Genomic DNA, 26,130 nt, shown 5'->3' with positions numbered 1-26,130 from the left:
TTGTCATAAACTGGTGACAAAATCCTGATCAGACACAGTTACATACATACATACACACTACTGATCAAAAGTTTGGGGTCAGTCAGAAAAGTTCTTGATTTTAATGTCAAATTTGCTTTTATTGTTGAAGTTTATCAGTAACATTTTTTTCACAGATAGTTTTGATCAAATCATTCATTGTAAATGACTTCTGATGTGTGAAGAAATATCTACACAGGTATGCAGAAACCCACTTTTACTAACAATCACTCCTGTATATTGTAATCTTAGACTGTGATTCTGTGTCCAAGTTTATCAGGTCAGAAACAAAAAACTGAATATTTTTGCAGAATTTGATTAAACTCTTCTAATTACAGCTCAGGAGATGGAAAATATTGTTTAAATTAAGACTTGTTTTTATGAAGTAAAACAAGTCGCTGAGCCTGGTTCTGTCGGAGGTTTCTTACGGTTAAAAGGCAGTTTTTCCTTCCCACTGTCGCCAGAGTGCTTGCTCATACGGGGTCACGTGACTGTTGGGTTTTTCTCTGTCTATGTTATTGTAGGAGCTACCTTATAATATAAAGCGCCTTGAGGCGACCGTTGTTGTGATTTGGCGCTGTATAAATAAAACTGAATTGAATTAAAGGCTGGTAAAATAATATTTAGGTCTAATTTTCAATGTTTTATACTTTATATATAATAAACTTTCTATAACAACACCTAGTTCATAAAAACGTGTCCTTAATTATGTTGTGTAAAACAGAATGTGTTTATTAGTACTCGTTACATTGTTATTTGCGTCATATTTAATTTACTTAAAGCTATAATTTATATTTATAACTTATGGCTAAATAAAAGTGTATTATGTTGAGAATCAGAGTCGAATGTGTTTTTAGCGCTTAGATTAAAACGAACTGTTATCATTTATCATGTATCTGTCAGCTCTGCGTAAATATTCCTGCGTTAATATGGAAAAAGGTCGTGATGTTATCGGTGTTCTCACGCAGCTTGGGAAGGGGTGGTTTGCTCGTGAGCTGGCTCAGTGACGTCTGCGTCCCCTCCGCTGCCAGTGGCCCCTTGCCATATGTATTCATGCCGGGCAAGATGGCGGCGATACGGAATCGGTGTTATTGCCAGTGGACATAAAAAAGGCATTTTATTTAAAATAGAACAGCGAGTCATATCCAGTTATACACTTGAACGCATCGTGAGTGTATCTGCCACGTAACCAGCGTCGACGTCTTTTTTAATTTTACGCGTTTGAACGTTTTTTCTTACAAAATGTTCTCGTTGTAAGTCGCTCGCTAACCGACCAGCTGGCTAACAGAGAGCAGTTACTAGCTAGCTATCCACCACAGCCAAGCCGCCGTGAAGTGTAGGATGGGAGAAAAGCTGGAGCTCAAGCTCAAATCGCCGGTTGGAGCAGAACCCGCTGGCTATCCGTGGCCGTTACCAGTATACGTAAGTGTTAAACTTTAAAACTTAATTCTTGTAGCTTTTAAGCTTTGCCTTTTGTTTTAGTCTTTGTTAGCCGCGTTAGCTGTGCGCTAACTCTGGCTAGCAGAAGGAGCCGTGGCACGCTCGTCCGGAGAATCGGGTCATACTGGTTGGGATGGTGACAGACGTGCTGTATCAGCCTTCTGCCATGGCTGATGGCACACCTGGATTATTTCCATTCGTTCTTTCCTTGTCATATTGTGGTCGCTTAGATCATACGGCACATTTGACCGTAGCTAGTAAAACTAACAGTGACAGCCACTGATCGGTTGTTTTGAAATTGGACCACCCTTTTGTTAGTCTGTCCCCAACTTATTTTATGGCCGAACATTTTTTCACTGCTCACATAGACAACACCATATCTGTCTGTACACATCTGAATAGCAGTGTTGGCATTCCTAGAGTGCCTTCTGTGTGTGTATGTGTGTTATCTCAGCATAGTTTTAGGAGCGAGAGCAGCTGACTTGTGTTTGCTCGGGTTAACTCTGTACATGAGGTGGACACCCCCGCCCCCCATCAGTCAGCCTGCTCTGTGCAGTGATAGCAATCATGCCTGGTAGAAACACGTCTCTCTCTTCTCTTAATTTTATTTCCATGTAGCTGTCAGCACGTCAGTGCCTGCAGTTGACTCATTCAGTATAAGCGGAAGGGGAAGCGGTTGTAACTTCTGTGGTCCTTTTCAGTGGTGTGTAGTTAGTTTGAACTATCTTTCTCATTTATAGTAATTGCGGTGAGAAGATAGCCGAGTTTCTGAGAATGCGTGTGTGGGGTCTCTTTGTGGCGCTTTCCCCCACCCCCACGCTGCACTGTGTCTGTCAGTCTGGTTATTTCACTTCCATCATAGTGTGTTTGTCCCATCACCCGTTTCAGTCTCTGTTGAGTCAGAGTTGCTTGTCGATGCAATCAGGCACTCCCTCCCTGCTTTGCCTGACAGAGCTGACCCTCCCTTTTTGCACTATGCCAGACTCTGATAACACTCACAGTTCCTCCCTCCCTTCCTCCCATTTCCTTATGTTATGGTCTGCAAAGATAAACAGGAGGACAAACATGTCAGGAATTTAATACATCATTGGGCTGCGTGAGCTATTTATACTGTCATGTGTTGAATTAGAAACAGCTGATGCATGTGGAGTTGTGCGATATGGAGCCCATTCATGCGGTGCTCTCCTCCTGTTTTCAAAGGGGGAAACACTTCCCCTCTCCTCTCCCTTCCTCTCTTGTCCATATGGTCAAGTCTGCAGGGAGGAAGATATGAGCCTGCCCCTGTTCAGCAATGCTGTGTTATTAGAATTCACATACCAGTATGTGTTCCCAGTCACGTTTAAAACTCATTGTGTTTTCCCTTTGTTGAACTTCTTGGTGGTAACAGCAGATCCCACTCCATTTACTCTTCACTCCTACATTGCACCACATTAGGATTGCTTATCACACCCACAGAGCACGAGCACATTGCTATCTGTGTATGATAGACACAACATGGCTGCTGTTACAGGCTTTTCATGTGTAAGTTGTGCTTTTAGTGAACCAAGCCCATAGAAAAAATGCAAAGATGATGTTCTGTGATCTCTTTTGTTTAGTCTTTCATCTGCTGTTTGCTCACTAAATCCCCACATCTGCGCATCTGTAAATGCTTCCATATGAAGAGCACCTCTGGTGTGGTGCAGCTCTTTATCCATCTGGTTCTAGGTATTGGTACTAGGCAGCCCCACACAACACTTTTAAGAGACACGCTGGTGTTTTAAGTACTTTTGGTGTATGATCAGTAGGAATGCGTGGATTGTTTAATTCTGTATCACCACTGATGTCATTATTAAGAGTTTGGCTGATATCCACAGATGTTATCAAAGATGGACATGCCTGCCTTGTCTAAAATGTGACGCTAGAGTGCCTTAAACCTGTGTTCTTTGTAATACCAGGGGGCTAACTCTGGTTGCAAAAATACCAGAAAAGATTGGAAGAAATGGGTTCCTTCTCCCTTGGTCTGAGAGCTCGGTACACGCTGTCCTGATAAAACTGATGGCCTCAGTGTCTAGTTTCAACTGATTAATTTTGAGCCTAATTTCTAAAAATTGATTTAGAGTCAGAAAGGGCCATGATAAGCTATGAGCATATCAAGGATCAGTCATATCCACCTCTTGCTTGTAACATCTGGCTTCAAAACACCAAGATGGCGATGGTGAAAAAGCTCAGCTGGAGGCTTCATAACAGGACTTCACAAACCAGTGGATGAGATCGAGGTGGCTATGTCCAACTGTTATGCGGTCTATACTCGTGAGCAGTACTGGCACCGGTTTTTATTTTATTTTATTTCTAATTCATCGCCCTTTTTGCAGTGGTTTAGACATTTGCCTAATAAGTGAAAGATCGCCAGTTTGATTCTCGGAGGATACAGATGCCTTTAGAATTGTGCCAGGAAGGGTGTCCGGCGTAAAAAAAACCAACTGCTAAATCAAACATGTGGAGCTACCTGCTGTGGCAACCCCTTGTGAATAAGGGAGCAGACTAAAGTAGCTTTTATTCATTGGCCCTTTTGTGTTGGGAAAACAAAACAAATGTCATTTAAAAAATGACCAAGCTGTTTTAAAGCTTTTCAGCTCTTTGCCACACCATCTGAGTATTTAGCCAGCACAAAATTGATGTGACACAACAGATAAAGATTGGTCATAGAAATTTGTAGCTATAATCTCTTTTGCTCTTAGGCAGTATATGCTGATACTGACATCTGACTCATATGTCTGTTTGATCTTCTTTGTTACAAAATCAGTGGTGACTGAGCATAATTCTTATGTGCATAAATGGAGGTATAAATAAGCACAATTAGTCTCGATATAGCTAAGACAAAAAGGCTCTTTCATCTTACTACTTTTTTTTTTGCCATTTGATAAATAAAATGTATTCAAATTTCAATACAAAGCCTGACTTTGGTCATTTGTTCTCTTTGGGTGCTGAGGTGTAGATAGTTGAGCAGTGTTTGGGGTAAAACCCCTACACCCACGGTGCGTCTGTGAGGAGAGGTAGCGTGGAGAGGAGGAGTAGTACGTGCGTCGGTTGAACCCACAGTGGGGAGGAGAGGAGGGTCCTCTGTTCTTTTTGTCTGACTCTAGCTTTCAGACGGCGTTTATTTTTAGCAGCAGCTCTGTACTGGTGTTGCTGTTGCTGTGTGCCGTCTTTGTGTGAGCAGGTGACCTCCCCCCGCTGCATCTGATTCGCTCACTTCATACCCTGTATAGCTTCCATATTAAGAGCTACGCAGCGCTTTGCTCATGTGTGTTTTAGGAAGATTTGTAGCTCATTATCATTAACAGTTAGCTCCACAATGTAGTTAACTGCCGTGTTCCGCTAACAGATCTCCTGTCTAGCCATGGTTCTTTCAGAGTGTGCGCATGCATGATTTAGTTTTGGCGGAAGTTTGCGTAGTATTGGCGGGTAGTATTGAGCGGGAAGCTGGAAGCTTCGGGCTGTGGGCTGAGAGCTGAGAGCCGTTAGCTCATGCTGCTGTGCCAGGCCTCAAACAGCTGACAAATAGCAGGCGCTCCTCCTCTCTCAGGCCCCCCTTTCCTTTCGCAGTTCTTTTTTTGCTTCTCGCTTTCACTTTCCCTGCCTTTGTCCTCTTTCACCTTCAGATTTCTTTTTTTTTCCTTTCTACTTTCTTTCTTTTCTTTCTCTCCAGCAGAGGCTCTCTTTGGCAAAGCAGGAGACGGAAAGTGGGTCAGTGGGTCAGCTCAGGCAACAGGCTTAGGCAGCCTGTGTGCTGGATGCAACTTGAGTCCTGTTACTCGCAGAGAGCTGCTCAGGCACTCCTGCTAAAATTACTGATTATAATTTCCCTGCATGTGTGAAATACAATAGATTTTATCTTATTCATGTTTGCTTCTGACTAACTTAGGGTGATTTTCAGAGACACGGGATGTAGCGTGAGCATAGCTTCAGCCTCTCTGGTTTCATTAGGGTTCCCATTAGCATCAGCTATTCTTTTTGAAGTTCCTATATACATTCAGATAGACACATATAATCTGCATTAACATAGAAAACTTTTCTCAAACAGATGTTATTGAAATTCATAAAAACTCATTTTAGAACAGTACATTAAGACAGATACATATACTAATTTATTTTAAACAGACGTTAACTGGGTATTAAGATTCAAATAATTTCTTTATAAGGTCTTTTTGTGGCTCTGTGGTGTAATGTTTAGGATATTTGTCTTACATGTGAAATATCCCTGGTTCAGTTCTGGGAGGAGACACAAACCCAGCCTTAAGGGGTCACAAGCTGCTGTACTCTTAATGATGATCTCAAACGCAGGGGTTCCATCAGGAAGGGCATCTGGCGTAAAATCTCAACAAATCAAACATGCAGATCCATCTGCTGTGGCGACCCCCTCAGGAAAGTGAGCAAGAGAGCAATCAAAAGTATCTCATTCTCTTCTTCTTTGTTGTTATTTCTCTTTAATTATATTTATAATGATCAAAACTCCCATCCAGCAGTTTTATATCTTACCTTCACACATATAAGTGTGCATGTCATATTTACTTTCCCTCCACTCGATGTCTTTTTTTAATGGAAAACGGTTTCATTAAAATTCCTGCTGGATTTGCAAATGCTGTTTTAACAGGCACTGTCGCTCAGCAGGTAATCCGACCTTTCAAGGGTCCGTTACACAATCCGTTGCAGAGCTAATGCAGCAAAATGCAGCACAAGACTCATGAGGCATAAAATATGTTTAGGGACTATAAATGCATTTACTGCAGGGTTGCACAAGGGATCATGATTTGGTTAAAGGAAACTCTGAACATTAAACATTACACCGTTCTCCAGACTAACATGCATTAATAACCGGAATAGTTCCTCGTGGCTAATTAACATAAGCAGCATGTGCACATGGCTAATCAGCATTGCATACGCACATTGCCAGACTTAACATATATTTACACACATGTTGTTTATGCTAACACAAAATGCATGCTCGGTACAATACTGGCTCAGCAGGCACTCTGTTAAACTGATTATTTCCCCATAAACATACCAGGAGTTTTTCCCTGCGGTTAGCTACTGTGATGAAGCAATCCTCCTGTTTCTCTGCGATGGCATTCACATAATCCTCCTAATGCACATTCAGAATCTCCCAAACAATAGAAAACTGAGTGGTGGTGGTAGTGGCTCAGGAGGTAGGACAGGTCATCTGTCAGCGAGATGGTTCATGGTTCAATCTCTGGCTGCATGTTGAAGCATCCTTGTGCAAGATACTGACGTCGTGTGTTTACCCAGTGCTTCGATCAGTGTGATTAGATGTTGTATGAATGTGTGTGGGAATGGGTGAATGAGCTTTGTAGTAAAAAGTGCACAGTACAAAAGCACTATATGAGTACCAGTCCATTCCCTTTTTTTTTCCTGTTCAGGCCTGCTTTTCAGCCAGTCAGCAATTTGCCTACATGTAGCACCACTTTTCATCCTATCATGTCCTTCTACTGTGGAACCAGCTGACATTTTGGGTTCAGGAGACAGAGACTCTGTGCTTCTGAAATTAGGCCTGATTTAAGCTACATCATAAAATGTTTAATGTAGCTTAAATCAGGTGACCTTGAACCATCTGCGGAACTTCCTCCTTCTTTTTATGATCACTACGACAATACTCAGTGTGGTAAATGGCTGTAGCTCAGGAAGGTAGATCAAGTCTTCTACTGATCGGAAGGTTGGTGGTTTGATCCCTGGCTCCCCCTAAATATCCTTGGGCAAGATATTAACCCCAAGTTCCTCTCTGATGCATGCGTCGGGGTATGAATGAGTGACTGGTAGTAAGCACTTAACAGCATAGATGACAGTACTTGTGTGAATGGGTGTATGTATAGAGTATTATTTGAGTAGTATTTTAGTATTTGAGTATTCCCGGACAGTAGAAAGGCCCCATATAAAAATCAGTCCATTTACCATTTAAATATTTGTCTCCTCTTTCCCCTCACACTCCCTCTGGTCGCTGTAGGTGTTTGTCCCTACCTGAGCCTGATTCTGACAATGTTTTTCTGCTAAAAGGGAGTTATTCCCTCTCATAATTGCCAGTTGATGAGATCATCTTAGTGTTTTGACCTATGATTTACTGAGCTGTGGTATTTTAAGGTCAGATGTGAAGACAGTTTAGGGTATTTTATTTTCAGCTGCCAGTTTATTAGATACACCCCTCTTAAACATCAGTCTTTTAAAACTATCATGGCATCAGCAATGTTGAGGTTTTGTTTGGACTGGTTTTGAGTGGTCGTGTTTGGAGTTTAAGGACATCTAAAAGCTGTAATTTGTGGTGCTGCTGAGTGAAATGTTTTATTCTCGGTGTGGTTTTTGTAATATTTTCTTCCTCCCTCCCTCCCTCTTAAGGATAAACACCATGATGCTGCTCATGAAATCATCGAGACCATTCGGTAAGCGACATTTCCGTCCTGTGATACTCCTACATGCACATGACTGTCAAAGACCTGATTTAGTAGTGATTTTATGTTTGTTTATTTAATAGGTGGGTGTGTGAGGAAATCCCAGACCTCAAACTGGCAATGGAAAATTACGTACTCATTGACTATGACACCAAGAGGTAAAATAATGTCATCAGTATCTGTAAAATCAAAGTCTGTGAGTCAGACAGAAGGTTAGATGGATTTCACCCCGCACTGATAATAAGTCAGAGTTTATGAGTCAGATTTAAAGGCTTGATTAATTTCACCCAGCCACGATAACAAATGAGGTAATGGTAGTTAGATTTAACCCATGTGAGCTCTATTATTTCACTCAGAAATGTGCTGTTATTACTTAAATTAATTATTGTTATAGAGATAATATTTAATGTGTTGTCTCTCTCTCCCAGCTTTGAGAGCATGCAGAGGCTTTGTGACAAATACAACAGGGCCATTGACAGCATTCACCAGCTGGTGAGTCTATATGTGAAAAGTTCCTTGCTGTTTTGTAGGTGAAGGCAACGCATTAGTCACAAACCTGGTTCTTTTGAATCTGTGCCCTTTGTGAATCATTTTCCCTAACTGTTTATTCTGGTTTTGAGTATTTGTAGTAGGATATCAGAGCCAGTGTTCTCTAAGGTGGTCTATCTTTTTCCTTCAATTATTGGATTTTGGTAAGAACTCTTTAGTGTGCTGTCTTATCTACGTTCCACTCCAGTAATTAAAGAAATATTCCACTTACACAGGTATTCAGACCTTTTGCTATTGATTTCTGGTGCATGCTACTTTTGTCAGAGATCACTTAGGAACTTCTTAAGATTGTCTGGAGTCTACCCAGCACCAATTAAATCATCAGTCCATACAACAGTACATTTCCTTAACCGCTTATTCCTCGAGAGCTGGAGCGTATTCCAGCTGTTGAAAGGTAGAAGTCAGAGGGTATACCCTCACAAGCCCATCTTAAGGCTAACACAAGGCTAATCAAATCAGCTGGACATAAATATGATATGTGTCTGTGTAAGGTCTTACAGCTGCTGATGAATATTAGAGTAAAAACTGTGCCTTGATGTTGAGAGAACTGTATGTCTATCTGTGAATCAGGATTGTTTCAAGGCACAGATCTAGCACAGTTTATAATTTGGAAAAAGTTCATTTTTTAAATTTTTTTTTAGTGTAGTCTCTGCTAATTAACTAGCCCGGGCCTTTCCTGTCTTATCTTTGCCTGCCAACATGCAGACCAGGGTGCCTTTCTGGCAGCCCTTGAAATCATTTTGCTGCCTCTCCAACTAGTCTCTTCCCCCGTCGTACTCCAACGCCACTGTCTTGGACTGACATTGGCTATGGTAGCTGTTTTTCGGCAGTTGAAACCACCTGTGAGGAGGAGCTTCTCATTGAGTAAAACAAGGTTTATTCTCAGCGCTTGTGGTCAAAGTCAGCCAAGCTGGATCCCATCCATGGGACTAGTAACCCCTTAGAAAGGCAGCTGAACATATTTTTCAATAATGTATTTTTTATGTCAGTGTCAAAATGCAGAGAAGCAATTTATCAAATTTATTATTCAATTAAAAAATGGTGGATGTGCATCCTTTGCTTTTCAGTAATTATGGACCCGAACTCCATAAAACAAATAGGAAACATAAAATGTTCACTGATACTTGCCATCCACCGGGATTAAGCTCAAATAACTGTACCATAAAAATGGAGAAACATCTAAAAGACAGGTTTGCCAACCTTGTGGGATCTTTCCCAAAAGAATTGAGGCTCTTATTTTTTTGCCAAAGTATTAAGTGAATGCTACACATATTTATGGAAACTGGATATTTTAGCCTGTTATTTTTAACAGTTGTACAAACCACTCAAAAAGCCTGTATTTACTTTATTATCGTTTGTGCAGGTTTATTGTGAAAAATAATTGAATATGATACCTTTTTAAAATGAGTCTGAAAACTCCTGAAAGGTATAAAGTGGGATGGAGTGCACTCTCTGGGGGCGCTATGTAATTGATGCAAATCCTGTTTTACAGTGGAAAGGGACCACCCAGCCCATGAAGCTAAACAAGCGTCCTTCCAACGGGCTGCTGAGACATATCTTACAGCAGGTGTACAACCACTCAGTGACCGACCCAGAGAAGCTCAACAACTATGAACCCTTCTCCCCCGAGGTGTATGGAGAGACCTCTTTCGACCTGGTGGCCCAGATTATCGATGAAATGGAAATGATGGAAGAAGATACCTTTGTTGACCTTGGCAGTGGTTAGTTTGCTGTTATACATTTCATTCTATACTAACCGCTTAGTAGAAGCACCTACAGTTTGTCTTTGTTTCTTAAAAGTACTCCAGTAAAGTGTGTTTGGGGTTACTTGGATAATAATGCTAATTAAGAACTATGAAAATGTCTGAAATTGGAAGATTCAGAACTCCAGCATAAATAGCAAGTCTGGCAGCTTTGGTGTGTTTATGTATTTTTGAAGAAATTGTTTCATATTTGCAGGAGTGGGGCAGGTGGTGCTGCAGGTTGCAGCAGCAACCAACTGTAAACACTACTACGGTGTAGAGAAAGCCGACATTCCAGCTACCTATGCAGAGGTAACTCTATTATCTCACGTAACAGATATACAGACCCAGCAGCACGGGATTGAAAATCACTGCGTTTAGATTTGTTTTAGTGAAAAGCCACCGATTACTATAGACAGCTCTAAACTAGAGTGTAGTCTAGCAGAAAGAGCACCTGCTGTTTATTTCCTCTTCTGATCAGCCTTCAAACTGGTTTCTTTGTTAGCATTTGTTTGCCCTGTAGTGCTGCACCAAACAAGTTGCATAAACCTGTTCCACACTTGCAGTAAAGCACTAAACTGAGTTCAATTAAGATTGTAAATGTCTGACGCAGCTGGATTGAACCTTAAACGGTCTTCAAACTTCCAGCAGCTCTATCATAATGTGACTGTAGTGTCTGACTGCAATCAGTGCCGGTTTGAGTATAGAGCAGGTAACAGACTGGTGAGTAGTGCCTAAGCCTCAGATAGACATCCCTGCTTTGAATTAATGTCTCCTGACTGGGCGGAAATTCAACTCAAAATCTTAGTTTTAATTGTAAGTGTAAAACTCATGCTCGAGTCATTCTGGTAACTGAAAGGGCGTTTCTTCGAACCCAGTATCCAAACTTTAACTGGGGGCTATTTGTTTACTTCCTCTCTTTCTAGAGATGCCTCCGCAGCTCTCGCATTATCATCATTTTGACTTATTGTTTCTGTTCTTTGTTTCAGACCATGGATAAAGAGTTTAAAAAATGGATGAAATGGTATGGGAAGAAACACGGGGAGTACACAGTAAGTAGGTTCTTGTGTGACACAAGTTGCACTTTCATTGCGCACACGTTCAGAAGAAACAAATTCAGGTGCTCTGTAGATTCACAGGTGTTCAGGACTTTTTCCATAACCGTACTATTTGTTTCAGCTGGAAAGAGGTGATTTTCTGTCTGAAGAGTGGAAAGAAAGAATCGCCAACACAAGGTGGTGTACAAAGCCTGATCACAGTGACAGCCTGAAAGACAAAATCTCCATTTATGTGTTTCTGCAAATAAGGCCATTTAGATTCTGAATCTAATCAAAATCTAATCAGAAAATCGCCTCCTTAACTGTTTTTGTCATTCAATACATCCTGAGGAAACCATTTTTACTGTGAATTGAACTGTGAAGTATTTCCTCTTGTCTGTTTTCCAGTATTATTTTTGTGAATAACTTTGCCTTTGGTCCAGAGGTAGATCACCAGCTGAAGGAGCGCTTTGCTAACATGAAGGAAGGTTAGTACTTTTCAGCTAATGATTACACTACTAACTCATTACTTGTTTGTACTTGAAAACATCTGCGTTATTTTATCTTTCAGTTAAAAAACACACAGACATACACAAGGCTCTTAAATTGGAAAATATATACATCATTACTGTAATTCTGATCAGAATTATCAGAAAAATTGAGCATAAATTATGTTGCACTGACAGTCTGTTAGGCACATTGATGACTCTATAGAACACAAATTCATCAATATTTCAACTTCAAAGTCAAAGACACACAATTTCTGGATTATGTTCAGACCAACCACTTTTTGTATGTCTTGTTTGGATCAGAGCATTATTTTAAAAATCATTTGGGGAGATGTCTCCACTTTTTCTTTAATCTCCACAGTCTGCTCTCTGTTAATTGGTATTTTCAAATTTCCCAGCAAAACTAAATTGAGATGCTTTATTGAAAACTGGAGAAAATAATCAAAGATAGAAAAACAGTTTGAAAGCAGGTGCTTGTAGTATTTTGTTTATATAAAGCATCATGTTTTTGTAGTGTTGGTAGTGATTAATTCTTCAACTGTTCTCATTGTTAATTAAGCTAAAAATGGCTCATGAGATCCATCCATAGATAGTTAAAGTGATTGTGTAAATTACCATGAAAAAGCTGAAAAAGCTGTGGTGTGTACAAGACATGTAAAGAATTTATGTGAATTTGTGTTTTTCTATTTCCCCAGGAGGGAAAATTGTATCCTCCAAACCCTTTGCACCTTTAAACTTCAGAATCAACAGTCGAAACTTGAGTGGTAAGCACCCAATTTATTTAAAAAAAAATCAATAAATAATATTTAAGGCTCAATTAGACTTACGTGTGATATTCGTCCCTTCTGTCCTGCAGATATTGGCACAATTATGCGTGTGGTGGAGCTTTCTCCACTCAGAGGCTCTGTTTCCTGGACTGGAAAGCCAGTTTCCTACTACCTGCATACCATAGACCGCACCATAGTAAGCACCCATGCTTTTCTTTGTCTCTGTAATGAGAGGAAGCGATCCCAGGCGCCCACACGTGAAATCCTAACAGAGGGGATCTCGACAGCCCAATAAAAAAATAATTGACTACTAAAGCAACACAAATAAATTATCCATTAGAGACTAATCGTAACCTAAACTCAAGAGATAAGCTGCCATAATAACAGCTGGTATCATCTTAATGAGTAGTGTATCCTGAGAGTAAGCAATCTGAGGTTTCACAGGCAGACATGTGCTTATTAGATTACCGTGACATATGTGTCATTCCAGTAACTGGTGAAAGTAATCCCTGGTTACCTGTTGAAATCCCAGTGAGAAAACTGGCAGGCTGCCTGGAAAATGCTTGTGACAGTCTCATTATGCAGATGTGTTTCTTGTCACCACCTGATGCCGTTTGCCCTCTCCGTCTCACTCTTTATGAAGCTTTACTTGGCAATGACACAAAACGCATTTTATGTACCGATTGTACGAAATTTAATCATGTAGTGCGTTTGCTTTTTTCAGTCAGAACTGTGAAACGAGCATACACCTGATTCTTTAAGTGTTGTTACAAACGTGCAGATAAGGACTCTTAATCTAATACCCACATTTTCCTTTTCTCATCTTCCAGCTTGAAAACTACTTTGCTAGTCTCAAAAATCCTAAACTCAGGGTGAGTCCTCTTCTTCTTCAGTGTGTTGACAGTCCCTGTATTTACTACGTTATTTGGATCAGACTAGTAAATTGATTCATCTTCTGTTAGGAGGAGCAAGAGGCAGCTAGAAGACGTCAGCAGAAGGACAGTAAAAGCAATAGTACCACGCCCACAAAACCCAAGGAACCAAACAAGGTACAAGAATGAGAATTAATTTCTGTAAACCATGACGAGCTGGTGAGCGTTGTGAGACAGGTCTCTGTGTTCTCTATGTGACCTTTATCTCTTTGTGTAATAAAGCAGGACTCCTGTGGTGAAGAGGAGCGTCCTAGCTTGGTGACTGTGGTCAAGCCCTCCGCTAAACCGAGAAGAACGCGACTCCTGGCCAAAGGTCGCAAGCTGAACAATAAGAAACGTGGTCGACCCAAGAAAGCTACCCCAGCTGCTGAGAAGAAAAATAAGAAGAATCAGAGTGCATTGGATTTGCTGCATGCCAAGACCCTTTCTGCAGCACCCCCTCAGGGTCAGAGCGCTAACACACATACAATATGCTGTCGGTATTATTTCCTAAACAGGACTTTCACTGATGTTACTAATGATAATATTACTGTGCGTACAGATGCATACCGACCACCTCAGAGTCCCTTCTACCAGCTACCTCCCAAGGTCCAGCACTATACCCCTAGTCAACTGCTGCTGAGCCCAACTCCCCCTGGTTTGGAAAAACTGCTAGGTAAGTTAATGAAGACAATGATTGATGTTTTAACTGTGATGCTGAAAAAACCACATGCACCATACCAGATATACACATGATTATATGAAATGCAGGTTACTGATTGAAAGCAACAGTTTTTATATGTCAGTGTGGACAGATGTTCTGGGAAGTGTGGTGTGATTGATCAATAAGGAAATTTAACAAAGCCTAACGCTTTTTAATGCCACTTCTGTTTGTGGTTGTGAACTAAAGACTTAATAAAAAAGAACTTGATCTGACTTTTGTGCTGCTCCTCTGAACAGTGTGTTGCCTGCTGGTTAGGATGATTCTCGTTGTGCTGAAGTTTTGGATGGGTTCTTTTTCAGTGAATACATTCACATCGTGAGCCATCCACTCATAGCTGTGACTCCGCCTCCGCACACACCTACATACAGAGGTGTTTTGGAAGTACAGAATATTTATTTTTGAGAACCAGATTTTGTACTCAAATGGTAATCTTGTCAAAATAGTTCACGATACTGAACATCCAACTGGGAAAGGTTTTGTAAGAACTTTGTAAGAACTTAGCTTTAAGGTCACCACTGAGGATGAGTGGAGGGCTCCTAAAGAAGCTCTGCTTTTGCACAGTTCTCCTTTTTCATTTAATACCTTGAAAAATTGGAGTCTTTAGGATTTGCATGAATGGTCTTTGATATTATTATACTTGTGTTGTAAATGTGCAAATGAAAATTAGCTTTTCTCTAAGTCTGGTACCTGGCCTGTTTCTCTCTGTTTTTGTCTGTGGTCCCTGACAAAAGAGCAGTAATCAGAAATAAGTGGCAGCCATTTCACCACGAACACTAAAAATAAAAAATAAAAGCGTTGGTGGTCTTTCTCCACATCCTCAACTTCACGTGCACGTCAGCATTTATTGCATCTTTGTTGTTCTTTTACGTGACCAGCTAACACCAGAGACTGATATGAGCCGTGTTTACAAAAATAAACAAACGAATAAACATGTTGAGCCTCATCCACATTTGAAACTGTGACAAGAAGAAAATTAGCTGATGTGCATGTTCCATTATTTCCAGCAGTCATTTCTGCATGTGCACTTTTTTTGTGCACAGGGTCAGAATATTTCTAGGCACACGTTATAGAATGAGGCCAAAACATGAAGAGGCAAACAAAACAATAAGAAATATACTGAGATACTCCAGTTCTCCAATCAACAGCAAACATATTTGTTAAACTCTCCGTCTCTCTCTGTCTCCAACTTTGATCTTTTACAGACAATATCAAAATTCAGTACCTCCAGTTTATGGCCTACATGAAGACTCCTCAGTACCGCTCCAACCTGCAACAACTTTTAGACCAAGAGAAGGTAATTATTGTCTCAACAGACTGCATAGTGAGGTTATCTTCACCTCGCTAAATTCTGTATATACATTTATATTATTATATCTCCTTTTCACTCACTCTAGCAAAAACACAGGGACCTATCAGGGCAGGCGGAGCAGCTCCATTTGGTCTGTCAGTCTCACAAGGAGAAAATCAAAGGTCTCTTTCAGACTAAACTGGATGAGGTAAGAAGTGATGCTATGTTGCTCCCACCTGATGCAGTAACACTTGTTAGTAGAAATCTACAGAAAATGCTTCAGTCAACATTTTATAGCATGTATATTCAAAAATTGCAGATTATCAAACGGATGGGAATTGTAGACGGGCTTAAAACTCATGCCGTCTCTGTCCCACCTGAGGATAAAAATGGTCAAAAGAAACAGGGTGGATGCACAACTGCATCAGGTGTGACTGTATATGAACACTAGAATATAAAATGCACTTTGACATTACTGCAGCAGGGAACGCTCTTCAGCCAGTAGAGGTCTGCAAAGACTCACTTAGATGCAGTTCTTTTAGGCATCACGCTAGTAAAGCAGCTGATAAAAATATGTGGGGTTTTTTGTGTGTGTTGAACAGCTGGGAGTAAAAGCCCTGACTGTGGAGGACCTCCTTCAGGCCCAGAAGGAGATATCAGCCCATAACCTTCAGCTGAAGGAGCAAACCAAGCAGCTTGAGAGAGATATGGCTTTGCTGAGAGACCACAGCTTGCTGCTGGTGAGGCTTCAGATCCCCCAGCCCTTAATTACAGCATTGTCTTCCGCTGTTCTCACCTGTCATCGTACCTGCTGTTTAACTTTTGCGCAATGCTGGACGAACAGGCTGGCGGCATTATGGGAGAGAGAGAGTGAGTAACAGTAACTTGTTATTTTTCAGCTGAAGTCTCGATGTGAGGAGTTGAAGCTGGACTGGGGCTCTTTGTGTCTGGAGAGTTTGTTGAAAGAGAAGCAGGCCCTGCGCAAACAGATCTCCGAGAAGCAGAGACACTGCTTGGAGTTGCAGGTACACAGCTGACATCTTCAGATTGTTGGATCTATATCCAGGTGTTTTGGTCTCTCTTTTCTGATGCGCGCCCCTCTACCTCTACCATCTCGCCACCCTTTAATCCACCTCACTGCTCTTTGGTTTTCAGGAAGAGTGCATGAGCTATTGTGACAAACATTTTCCAATATTTTAACATCGGTATAGCCTGTTTACCTGTGTAATAGTTCCCCCTGGTGTCTGTTTGTAGATAAGCATTGTGGAGCTGGAGAAAAGTCAAAGGCAGCAGGAGCTACTTCAGCTGAAATCCTACAGCCCTGGCGAAAGTTCCCCGTATAGAAAAAACCTGGAGTCCCGCGCTTCCACTGACGTGGACTCCTCTAAGCTTGGCCTGTCCTCAGCCCCGGTTCTTAACGGTGTTAGCTCAGAGCTTACTATCAACGGCACCAGCTCACCTTGTTTTGACCGGGTTAACTCCAAGGGTGAGCTTCTTTCTCGGTACCTGCCCATATCCCCGGACCATGAATTAGTGGCTGCCACCCCTGATGCTCGTCAGAGGCAGCAAAGCTTCTCTCATGCTCTTCCTGACTACACACGCTTCTCCCCCGCCAAGATTGCCTTGCGTAGGCACCTTAACCAGGATCCTACTGCCTCTGCTCACTTAAGAGGTCCAGGGCTGACAGCACATAGGTTTGTTCCTACTACAAACATGTATGAACATTTTTATTTCTGCTGTATGCAGATTGAATCCTAAAGCATCATTTTTCTTTTTAGGGATCTGGGTGGTGTTAACTCTCCACTTGGAGCCAAACAGAACTGCCCCTCTCCCAACGGATGTGATGCTCAGAATAACCTCAAAAGCTCAGAGAGGGTGAATTTTCGTCTTTTCCTGTGTCATTTTCACTGCGATTTATTTGCAGGCACACCTTCTTGAGTCTTTCACTGCTGTAATTTTCCCATTTGTGCTGTGACACAGGGCGTTAAAGAGAGGAGTCCATCTGTTCAGGGAGACAACAGCATTACAAGCCTTCCTATTAGTATCCCACTGAGCACTGTTCACCCAAGTAAATTACCAGTTAGCATCCCACTGGCCAGTGTGGTGCTACCCAGTCGTGCTGAGAGACTGGTGAGTCTGCTGACTTTTCCTATAGTACATCACTGATGCACCTCTCTCGTGAAGCCCCGCTGCACGATAAAAATATTATGTTTAAAGATTAAGATGTGTAGGTTAGGCTTTTATCTAGTCAATTAATTAATGTAATTGTCTAAAGTTCAAAATAAATCTATATACCTTCAGATTTCATAATGATTAATTCTCTGCATTCATGATTTCAGAGAAGTACTCCGAGTCCTGTGTCACAGATCGGTCAGACCAATGGTAAGGATGGACTCTTCACATATTTTTCACTTGTGACTTTTAGTGTTTCTACTATAGTCAGGGTTTTGCCTGGAATAAGTAAGTAAGCCTCTGACTACGCACAGCGTAAGCATGGTCACCACATACAGTAAAGGGAATGATTCTGTGTTTGCTGATCTCATGGAATAATATGCATTTTCCAATTATTTTTGTCCACTTCACAAATAAAGCATAATTACCAAAATAAACTCCTTGCAAAGAAAAAAAGCTGGTTTTATTTTATTACAGCTTTAAAAATGGGTGAGTATATTCCTTGGGGTGCTGCTAAAAATTCCTCTGGGCAAAAACTTACTGCTGCTTATTTAAGGTTAAATATGTGCATTGAGGCTGTTTTATATTAGTCTGATCTTCCTGTGAAGCTTCATGAACTGTTTGGTCTTTGTTAGGATATTCATCCATCTCCAGCATGATGAATGGAGGTCTGCACCCCGAGGACCACAATGGCACTTCTTCACCTCCTCCACACAGCAACACTTTAACAATGGGCCGAGGCGGTCCGATCCAGAGCCCCCCTCTCAGCACTGGGGGGGTGCTCCAGTATGCCGACGGACCCCCGAGGATTGTTCCAGAAGATGGACCGGAGGGCCAAGGAGGTGAATCGGACGCAGAAGCCCAGGAAAGTGAACTGCGAAGGAGGATCTTTTTCTCCTCCTCTTCTTCTTCATCCTCGTCTTCCTCTTCGTCAGGCAGTGGGGGCAGCGCGGCCGGAGGATCTCGCCTCCACCACCACACCGGCAACCCGGCCAAGCAGGGATACCACAGTAACCATGGAAACCACCACCACCAATCGCCCAGCACGCAGCACGCTCACACACCCACACATACGTCGTCATCGCACTCCTCTCACAGCCTCGGCTCTCAAGAGGGACGCAAGCGGGGGAGACGGAAACGTGGCAACCCGGGGCCTGTTATGGCCAGTGGATCCCCAAAGAGAAGATCATTCCCTGGGCTCAGCTCCAGCAACCACTCCTCAGGATCGCCACTCAATATCAACTCCATGGTGAGCACTAGAGACGAAAGAGCATATATGAGATTCTGTGAAGTTACATTATGAGTATTGTACTATATTAAGTATGTACTCAATATTATAAGCAGTTTCAAAGGTTCCTGCACACTGCTAATTCATTAATCTTAAAAGTTCAATGCAGGCACACTTTGCGGCATGATCTTGAAACTGTACAACAAATGTAATAATAACATAATAACAAAGCCACATCCTCTTTTTAGCCATCGTAAAGACAACCTTCTGCTGCTCCAGCGTAATCATCCCTCTGTTTTGTTTTTCACAGATGTCGCCAGCGTCACTGTAAACTGTGATTATTTTCGCCAACAGGTGAACAACATCAACCAACCTCTGGAGATCTCTGCCATCTCCTCTCCAGAGCAATCAAGCCGCAGCCCCGTTGGGCCTGACCTAGACCAACCTCCCATCTTGAAGAGAGAGCGCCCCCTGGAGATGAACGGCACAGGTCGATATTCCACAGCACCCAGCTCTGACGATGAGGACTCGGGATATCCTGTTGACAGCTCCAGTTCTCGGTAATATGAATCTTATGATGGCCTGTTCATCGATCGGAAGTCACTTAAGTGTCCTTGCTGAATAACCGTGTGATTCAGCATTTCCTGTTTGTGCTTTTATTTAATCACAAGTTGTACCATTATAAATATGACTCAGTCAGCTCTGTTGCAAATGTTATATATTTATAATATTGTTGCTGCTTATTTTGATTTTGATTTTTGTTTATTGTTTTTGCAGAATTGAAAGAAAAATAGCCACTATATCGTTGGAGAGCAGAGATGGACCTGGTAGACTAGGAGATGGTGAACGAGGTAGAAAATGAATACATTAGGAAATGATCATCATCATCCTCGGCCTTTCTGCTAGATGATGAGAGCTGTGTGTGTTTGTTTGTTTCCTTTCTCCTCCACTAGGCAGAAAATCGGGAAGCAGCAGTGGTAACAGCACCGGCAGTGAAGCCTCCTCATCGTCATCTTTGTCCTCTACCAGCAAATGGAAATCTACCTTTTCACCCATTTCTGATCCCAAACAACCCAACTCTGACCTGAGACAGGGGGGCTCTCCGTTTGGCATCGGGGGTTCGGGTCGGGGCACAGACTCAGATTCTGACCACAAACAGCAGCAGGTGAGGAAAGGGAGCGATGGAGAGTCCAGCTACAGCAATCCAAACCCTTTCCTCAGTCAGGAGGCAAGTACCAGGGGTGGAAGCAGCAGTGCTGGTGGTGCTCAAGGAGGAAGCAGTTCAGACCAGCGCCAGACCCTCCAGAAGCAGAAAGCGTCCCGTGACTGGGAGCTGAAGAACAGCGGCAATCTGGCCAGTCAGAACCTCTTCATTTCTGCTGCCGCCAGCAGCGGAGGGGGGATTCTTAGTGGGAAAGTGGGAGGCAGTCCTGTAGCTGTTTCCTCAAGCACTGGGTCATCTGTGGGGCAGTACCTGGGGGCCCAGTTCCCACTTGGAGGGACCTCAGTCTTGCAATCTTTGTTTGGGGCCCAGACCGGCGGATCCACGGTGACTGGGACCCCTCGGCTTGTCAACGGACACTCTGCCCTAGGAAGCTTCTCCAGTGCTGGGTTGGCAGGGGGAGCAGCTGGAGGTGAGCACCACTGATTAAGAGCCAGTGTTGTCTAGGGATTAGCGAGTAGTTGGAGGGAGGGCTTAGTTGTGTATTTGGGGTCATCTTGATATCGAATCGCGCAAGAGAAAGAGCCAGGTAAGTGTTCTCGACTGACTCGCTGTGCTGCCCTGCTTTGACGTGGACTGGCTGCTTAGGTAATGCAGGTGGAGACACCCTCGGAAAATGTGACATTTTTCACAAAACTTTCATTGAAATCATTAATAACAAAGCGCGAGTGACCGTTTGATTTCATGCAGGTCACGTTGTTGCGTGTGCGTTTTCCCCGGGTGTGTTAGTGCATCAGAGTCATTTCACTTCCTGCAGCGTTACACTGGCTGCGCTGAATTGGCTCCGTTACATTTCCAGTGGACTGACTCTGTTTGCTTTCTGTGTGCTTGTCTCAGACTTGCTTGGCGCTTTGCACAACCTGGCTCAGCCCTTGCTTCTCTCTCTGTCCCCCACCCCTGCTCTTTTTGCCACTGCTCTCTCTTGTCTCCACTCTCTCGCCCTCCTCCTCCTCCTCCCTCCATTTCTGCTGTATGATTTGCAGGTATATTTCACCACGTGGTTCCCTCAGTGTCCTCCCATCAGTTTGGGGCAACGCTCCCCACCTCAGGAGGCCTCAACTCTCTGCTCAGTCTCTCCTCCTCCTCTTCCTCTACCTCCTCCCAAACCCAGCAACACACCACTCCTCAGCCAGCCTCCACGCGCCTGGCGCCCGTGTCCTCGCCTATGCCCCTCTCGTTATCCCAGGCCCAGCACAGCCGCACGCAGTCGGTCCTGCATAGCCCCTCTCCTCCCACGCTCTCCCTGCCCCCTCCTCCACCCTTGCATAGCGTCCCCTCCTTGTCGACATCCACGCACTCTGACTCCCCAGCATCTTCTCGATCAGACTCCCTCCTCTCCTCGCGTCTATCCCTCTCCTCTCTCCACCACCAGAGAGCACAATCATCCCTCTCCATCTCATCCTCTACCTCTGCTGCTTGTGTCTCTGCTGCTGCATCCCTCTCCTCTTCCTCTCTCTCAGCCTCCTCTGCCTCCTCCTCTCGTCCATTTGCAGTGCACTACTCCCCCCGTCTGCCCCCTCCGCCACCGACCAGCAGTTCTGGTGGTGCTGGGAGCATGTGGAGGACTCAGAGCATGCATGGTACCTACACCACCTCCCAGCTCCCCAGCTCCCGACCTAGATAGGGTTTGGGGCTGAGGGGAAGGGGAGAGGAGAGGGGAAGGGCGGAGAACAATCTGAGGGTGGATAGAGGGTGAGCGAGAGAGGCTGGTAGGGAGTGAGAGAGACAGGATGCCTGTTTTCCATGTGCTTCTGCAAGCTGTTTGTCTGATTGAACAAGGTAAGAGAAGTAGGTGTTAGATTAAAAGTAAAGACTTTGATTTTGAACTTGTTAGGGTTTAGATCCTCAATCAGCTGTCTGTGTTTTTGCTGTGTTATTTCTGGAAGCCTTAGAATCACTCATGATGTCCTCGTCTGTCTTTGAATGTTTCAGGTAATTGATGAAAACTACCTCAACATTTAAATAAACTATGCAAATGTCCAGGTGTGGACCAAGGCACTCTCCTCATTCACTGGTGCTTCAAACTCTGCACTACCCAATCGCCTCCAAGACCGGCTTCTGTACTGGGATCTTTGTCTCTCACACACACACACACTCACTCACTCACACACACACACACACACACACACACACACACACACACACACACACACTCACACACTCACACACTCACACACACACACACACACACACACACTCACACACACACACACACACACACACACTAACCACCACTATGGTCACCCTGAGCAGAATTCATAGGTACTGGTCATGTTTGTGTGTGGAGTAGTGTTTTACAGTCTGGCTGTTGTCCAGCTCTGAGTGAACTTAAATATCGTGTTTGAATTTAAGGTGCTATCTAATCTGTTCATATGTAGTTTCTTTGTTCTGGTGCCAATTATAGCAACTGGGATTCAGCAAAATCAGGAAAAAAAAAAAAAAGAATTATCATTTAACGACAGGATAAACCAGGGTCTACTTCCCCCCCAAAGTTTCACTTCATGAGTCACGCACACACACACTCAGACACACACACACAGCCAGTTCATTGAACTCTGCTCAGACGTCAAGCACCTTTGCTTTTGCGTGCATGCGTTATTTCCTCCCTCGGTGAAATTCTGTATTTGTTGCAATATATTTGGTTGCGTAACAAAATGAGGAACTTTTTTGGTCTAACTTCGCACTGGATATTAAGCTCACGTAGCAGAAGATGTACAAGCCCTTGCTTGTGTTAGTTGGCACCCCTGCCATGTTCGTGATTTACTGTATTTACTGTGTTTTCATATTTAAATTTGTGACAAACTGCAATGAGTTGTTGGTGCTTAATTCAAAGCCAAATAATAAATTAGATTGTGTCTGTTTGGCTTGCTCTGACTCCTGTCTCAAAAAATATTAAATATTTCCTTAAAGTTAAGTTGTTTCTGTTTTTCTGCTAATGTCAGATATTTAATGTTAGCGATAATCAGACAAATCTCTCAAAGGATGAGAGGAATGAGGAAAACATCTGCAGATGTTGATTTTGGCTTTATTTTGATGATAAGTTAAATTAATAACATGCCTGTGGGTGCCAATAATGCAATGCAGCGTCTTGTACATTAACATCTGTTTTAAAAAAAATGAAATGGTGCTCTTCAGCCACCCGTCACTGTGGCTGCTCTGTTAAGGTTCAGCGAACAGCTGAATCCACATGTCCAAGAACAACAGAGTTCAGTGAGTTTGCGTGTATTTATTAACCGTTTCTTTCCCGTCGGTTTGTGAAGTCACACAAACGGCAGCAGAAATATTCCTCTTTGTAAGCTAAGCATAACAGCAGAGATCCATGCATTCATATTTATCCGTGCTGTTAGGAAATGCAGGTTTAAATGAAAGTGGACTGATATGTGAAAATTTACTGCGTTTAGTTTAAACACACATACACACACACAGTCATGCATGCAAATCCTCACACACTGGGAAAACATAGTTGACCATAACCACAACAAACTACTGGACTTGTTTCACACCTCTTTGTTTGCTTTTTAAAAAACGGTGTAATTTGTTTTTGTAAACAATGTTTGTACTGTGAATGTGATTCATTCTCTGACTGTATAGTTGTGGATAATTTAGATGATTATATTTATGCTGTCGGTCTTTCCATTTGCCTTTTTTTTTTTTTTTTTTTTTTTTAAATCCTGAATTGTGTTGACATTGTAGAATGCATTAGTGTGTGTGTACTTGACTCACAGTCTGAAAACAATGGTGCTAAGTTTGGACTATGCCTGATCTTATTTATTCTGTAATGAAAACATCAAAAACAAGTCAAGTACTTGGTGCTGTACACAGGGACATTTGTAAAGCCGTTTTTTGGCATTTCCTTTCTCATATTTAATATGCTATTGTCTCGTTCTTTGAATGCATCGTGTACAACTGTAGACGCCACCTTTGGATGAAAGTGCTCTCGTGCAGCCGGCTCGGGGCCCGAGCGACGGCCACGGGGGCCCCTGTTAATGTTTTAAACATACATCGGCCCGCTGTTGGTGAACAAGACACACTGTTTTTGTACATAAGTTTTCTTTAATTGTACATCTCCATCATAAACAGAAAGGTATATAAAATAAGTAACTATATACAGTCTATATAAATATATATAAGTATATAAATATATATACATATATATGTGAAAGGGGTGTTTTGGTGCTGGCATTGTGACCCTTAAATTCACCCTGTAACAGGAGGCTTGAAGCTGAGCAGAGCAAAGCATTGCCACCAGAGGACCTTAACATGGCTGCACATCAGCACCTGAAAACACACACACACACACACACACACATCCCCCGCAGCCACAAACTCAGAGGCTGTGTGTTTATTACACAAAGGTGCGGCGGCTCAAACGCCACCAGATTCCAGTACTAGAACTGTTATCACTTGTTTCAGGTATTTTCACTTCTTTGATTTATTGTTGTTTTTTTTGTTTGTTTTTGGTGTTTAATTTTTTTACCAACCCAGATTCTGCAGGAAAAATGGTGCTTCTGTTTCCAAGCGAGGGCAGTTCAGACCTTACAATCAAAATCTTCACCGGTGCATACAGAACTGCGCGTCAGCCTCTTTACACACACCGCCTGTAGACGTCTTACTGACGAGGCCGTACCTCGCCGCGTGAGCTGATGTGAAACACTTGTCTTAGTGTGTGTGTGTGTGAGTGAGATCAGACAGGCTTCCTTTTTTCCTCTGATAGTGGGATTACACTAAAGCTCAGTTTGTACGTGTGTGTTTTTGTTTGGTTTTTTTTTAATTTTTCACTTGCCAGCGCATATCTAAGGGAATATTAGTGTAATAATCAAAGCTTTATAGAAAAATAAAACTCCTGTCCCGTGCACTCGTGTGCAAGTGAAGAGAAAAAGTCATTTTAGAATTAGACTAGTCCATTTGTTACCAGCACTGAGAGGTATTTTGTAATTATTGTCGATGGCGTTTTGATTTTCTTATTCTTGGTGTTTGATACGATTGCAGTTACATGTTATGCTTTTGATTGTGTCTTCAGATTTCTGTCAGTTTTTAATACTACTAGTCAGACAGCACGGTGCTCTCCTTCACTTAAAACAAGGAAATCGCAGCTATTGATGAATACTACTCTCCTCCTGTTGTGCTGCAGGGTTTTATGGTTTAAGAATCTTACACACAAGCTCACCTGGTGGCTTTTCTCACAGCCCAGTCTAACCTTTGAATCTTTAATCTGGAGGGACACCGGCGGGCGGAGGCGGGGGTGTACGTGCCTGTCAGAGCACTTTGAGGAAGGTGGGAGGTATTCCATTCATTACATACAGATTTTAGGCAGTTTTATAGTTTTTAAAAGTATTTCTGGGGTGTGATTTGGCTTTAAAGCTGTGCAGTTCTGCATCATACTGCATCCTGGTACATTATTCGTAGATAATCTTTCAGAGCTTTGCAGTCAAGGCTGTTTACTCGAAATCCTGCCAAAGGTCTTAACTCAGGAACTCCCCACACTGCTTGAAAGAACAAGTTTCCTAATCTGCTGCATGTTACGTTAATTTACCTTCAGGTGGCATGACAAAGTCCCTCTACGACCCAACTCAGGACCAGGGCCACCCTTCAGTCAGTGTATTTCAAGGTAAAATGTATCAGCTGCCCTCATCAGATCTCCTCAGACACAGTCCTGCCGGCACGTACACCCCCACCCCCGACAATCAGTCCGAGCTTTATGAGCGATCTGATCTCGAGAAGCTGTGAAATGGCAACGACTTTCAGCATCTTCCTCATCTCACAAATGCCTCTGTCTAGATTTGCGTCTCTAAGGAGGAGGTTCGGTGTCTTGTTTGAATCCCTCTTTGAATTGGGGGTAACATTCAAGGACACGCGTGACCTACAGGATGTGTATAGTGCTCTCTGATTGGTGAAGCCAGGGCAGGTTTGAGGTGCAATAATGGCAAACCTACTTTCCAAAACGCCCTCGGTTTTTCATGGAAACATTGTTACTGTTTGATGTTGGTGCTTTTATCCTAAGATGTTATAATGAAAAAATGGAATTAATGTTTTTTTTTCTCCCCTGCGATTTATGATAATTAATAAAATGTTTCTTATAATATTGA

At 42.6% G+C, this 26,130-nt stretch overlaps 1 protein-coding gene across 4 annotated transcripts; it reads left to right on the top strand.

The window, feature by feature from the left end:
- Window positions 1–1,049: 1,049 nt before the first annotated feature.
- Window positions 1,050–26,130, top strand: dot1l (DOT1-like histone H3K79 methyltransferase). Of its 4 annotated transcripts, none has more exons than XM_005478719.4 (29): window positions 1,050–1,440; window positions 7,843–7,886; window positions 7,979–8,053; window positions 8,324–8,387; window positions 9,937–10,165; window positions 10,404–10,498; window positions 11,176–11,238; window positions 11,366–11,421; window positions 11,632–11,711; window positions 12,428–12,496; window positions 12,589–12,695; window positions 13,330–13,371; window positions 13,462–13,548; window positions 13,657–13,876; window positions 13,973–14,086; window positions 15,337–15,428; window positions 15,529–15,630; window positions 16,025–16,162; window positions 16,322–16,447; window positions 16,677–17,116; window positions 17,201–17,297; window positions 17,403–17,552; window positions 17,762–17,804; window positions 18,230–18,843; window positions 19,177–19,382; window positions 19,600–19,673; window positions 19,776–20,456; window positions 21,028–21,823; window positions 21,977–26,130. In XM_005478719.4, the coding sequence occupies exons 1-28, from the start codon at window positions 1,360–1,362 to the stop codon at window positions 21,666–21,668; spliced, it is 4,830 nt and encodes a 1,609-aa protein (XP_005478776.1). In that variant the 5' UTR covers window positions 1,050–1,359; the 3' UTR covers window positions 21,669–21,823; window positions 21,977–26,130. The 4 variants fall into 4 exon arrangements, with proteins under 4 accessions (XP_005478776.1, XP_019207253.1, XP_013130570.1 ...); XM_019351708.2 differs by having other exon boundaries at window positions 13,654–13,876; XM_013275116.3 differs by lacking the exon at window positions 21,028–21,823 and having other exon boundaries at window positions 13,654–13,876.

The sequence above is a fragment of the Oreochromis niloticus genome, linkage group LG23, assembly GCF_001858045.2.
Source record: "Oreochromis niloticus isolate F11D_XX linkage group LG23, O_niloticus_UMD_NMBU, whole genome shotgun sequence".
NCBI lineage: Eukaryota > Metazoa > Chordata > Actinopteri > Cichliformes > Cichlidae > Oreochromis > Oreochromis niloticus.
This window is presented reverse-complemented; position numbering and strand designations above follow the sequence as displayed.

What these genes read in the sequence shown, in the direction of transcription:
- dot1l (XM_019351708.2), top strand. Translation starts at nt 1,360, where the DNA reads ATGGGAGAAAAGCTGGAGCTCAAGCTCAAATCGCCGGTTGGAGCAGAA. An exon ending in TTCCAGCTACCTATGCAGAG is followed by an intron (nt 10,499 to 11,175) that starts GTAACTCTATTA and finishes TCTTTGTTTCAG; the next exon opens with ACCATGGATAAAGAGTTTAA. An exon ending in ATACCATAGACCGCACCATA is followed by an intron (nt 12,696 to 13,329) that starts GTAAGCACCCAT and finishes CTCATCTTCCAG; the next exon opens with CTTGAAAACTACTTTGCTAG.